The 2,120-nt window shown below is 42.4% G+C and overlaps 1 protein-coding gene across 1 annotated transcript in view; it reads left to right on the forward strand.

Moving 5' to 3' along the window:
• PPEF1 (protein phosphatase with EF-hand domain 1) overlaps positions 1 to 2,120 on the forward strand; it is a 132,402-nt gene that overhangs the window by 42,415 nt on the left and 87,867 nt on the right. Inside the window, exon 4 of the mRNA XM_028482558.1 lies at positions 963 to 1,090. Within this exon, the coding sequence (XP_028338359.1) occupies positions 963 to 1,090 (128 nt within the window). The remainder of the gene's footprint in view (positions 1 to 962; positions 1,091 to 2,120) is intronic.

A 2,120-nucleotide genomic window follows, 5' to 3' on the forward strand; every position in this document is an offset into this window, starting at 1 on the left:
GCTGCTTCCCACTAGCTATCCACCCTACATTTGGTAGTGTATATATGTCCATGCCACTCTCTCACTTCGTCACAGCTTACCCTTCCCCCTCCCCTTATCCTCAAGTCCATGCTCTAGTAGGTCTGTGTTTTAGTCCCGTCCTACCCCTAGTCTGTTCATGACATTTTTTCCCCTTAGATTCCATATATATATGTGTTAGCATATGGTATTTGTTTTTCTGTTTTTGACTTACTTCACTCTGTATGACAGACTCCAGGTCCATCCACCTCACTACAAATAACTCAATTTTGTTTCTTTTTATGGCTGAGTAATATTCCATTATATATATGTGCCACATCTTCTTTATCCATTCATCTGTTGATGGACACTTAGGTTGTGAAGCACTGTATTTTGAAGACCCATCCACGTTGCTATATATCGCTTCCAGTTGTGGCATAATACTCCATGGTGTACACCCACCACAGTCACATCTTCTCCCTCCTAGCAGTGGACAGCCAGGTTGCGTTGGTGTCAAACTCCCTGCGGCCGCCAACAAAGAAGCATTGTATACCCGTATGTCTCCTTTATGGACTGTGTGAGAATTGCTTCAGGGTATTTAATGAAGAATGGAATTGCTACTTCATAGGGCATACATAGACTTCAAATAGTGCCAGACGAGGAAACTGAAGCTTTGAGAGTTCTAATAACTTTCCCAAAATCACATAGACCATAGTTAGCAGAGTTGGGATTCAAATTCAGGCTCCAAAAATGCTACACTTGATGGCTGGGTCATCATTATTCCTGAGTATTTGAGACTTGAGGACATTGTACAAAAACATAAAGGAACATCTCGATGTCTGTAGTTTTTATGTTCTTAGAACCTAGAAATCCAGGTGGACTGATTTTTTCAGAAGCACTTACCTTCCCCACATAGCTCCATAGTAACTGTTTTTCTTTCCCTTTCATATCCTGTGGGTCTGCAGCGCTAAAATCCGCATTGGTCATCCAGAACTGGTACCGATGTCGTAGAGCTTGGTTGAAGACCAGACAATGCCATGCCCTCTCCATCTTCCAGTCCATCGAATACACTGATGAACAAGGCCAATTGCAGGTCTGTTTTGCAAGCTTGTCTCTTATTTTGTTAAAATGCTTTCCTTGGGGCTTCCCTGGTGGCGCAGTGGTTGCGCGTCCGCCTGCCGATGCAGGGGAACCGGGTTCGCGCCCCGGTCTGGGAGGATCCCACATGCCGCGGAGCAGCTGGGCCCGTGAGCCATGGCCGCTGGGCCTGCGCGTCCGGAGCCTGTGCTCCGCAACGGGAGAGGCCACAACAGAGGGAGGCCTGCATACCACAAAAAAAAAAAAAAAAAAAATGCTTTCCTTTACCCCTTTTATTGAAAGAATGAAAGTTTGAGTGCATTTTAAGCTGAGGAACCTTGGTGAAAGACTTTTATAGAAGATATAGTGACATTGTTTTGGAACTAGCTACTGAGAGAGTATGATTTGGGAAGAGGATGGTGTTTTTCAGTTCTGAAGTTCATATTTTTAAGAGGGCTGCCAGATGTCTAGTTCACTAGTAAAAAATGGTCTCATTCTGTTTTTTTGGTATGTGCCCTAATAGTAAAGTTGTTACTTTATGAAGTAAAAAAATTACTTTAAGGAGTTAAATAAATGGAAGAATTTCCTGGGAGCAGGGCGCAAACATATGAAAAGTCTAGAAGAAAATATAGATGGATGAGGAAGGACTTTGTCAAGCTTGCAAAAGCGGTACGTAAATCCAGCTTTATGCTTATTAATAGAAAAAAAGTACTTTTAACAATAAAAAGATCTTGGAAAGATCTAGTACAACATATTTGTTAATGAAAAAATCAACTTGTGGAACAATATGAAGAGTTTTATCCCATATATGTGAAAGAAAATGAAAGATACCGTAAAAGTCTGGAAAAAGATATACAGAAAGTATTTACTGTGGTTATTTCTGGGGAGAAGCATGGTTGGTGGGTGGAAGTGGGTGGAAGGGGACTTCTCATTTTCATTCTGTATCTTTTTTTTTTTTTTTTCTTTTTTTTTTTGTGGTATGCGGGCCTCCCTCTGCTGTGGCCTCTCCCGTTGCGGAGCACAGGCTCCGGACGCGCAGGCCCAGC

Source organism: Physeter macrocephalus, chromosome 21 (genome assembly GCF_002837175.3).
Source record: "Physeter macrocephalus isolate SW-GA chromosome 21, ASM283717v5, whole genome shotgun sequence".
NCBI lineage: Eukaryota > Metazoa > Chordata > Mammalia > Artiodactyla > Physeteridae > Physeter > Physeter macrocephalus.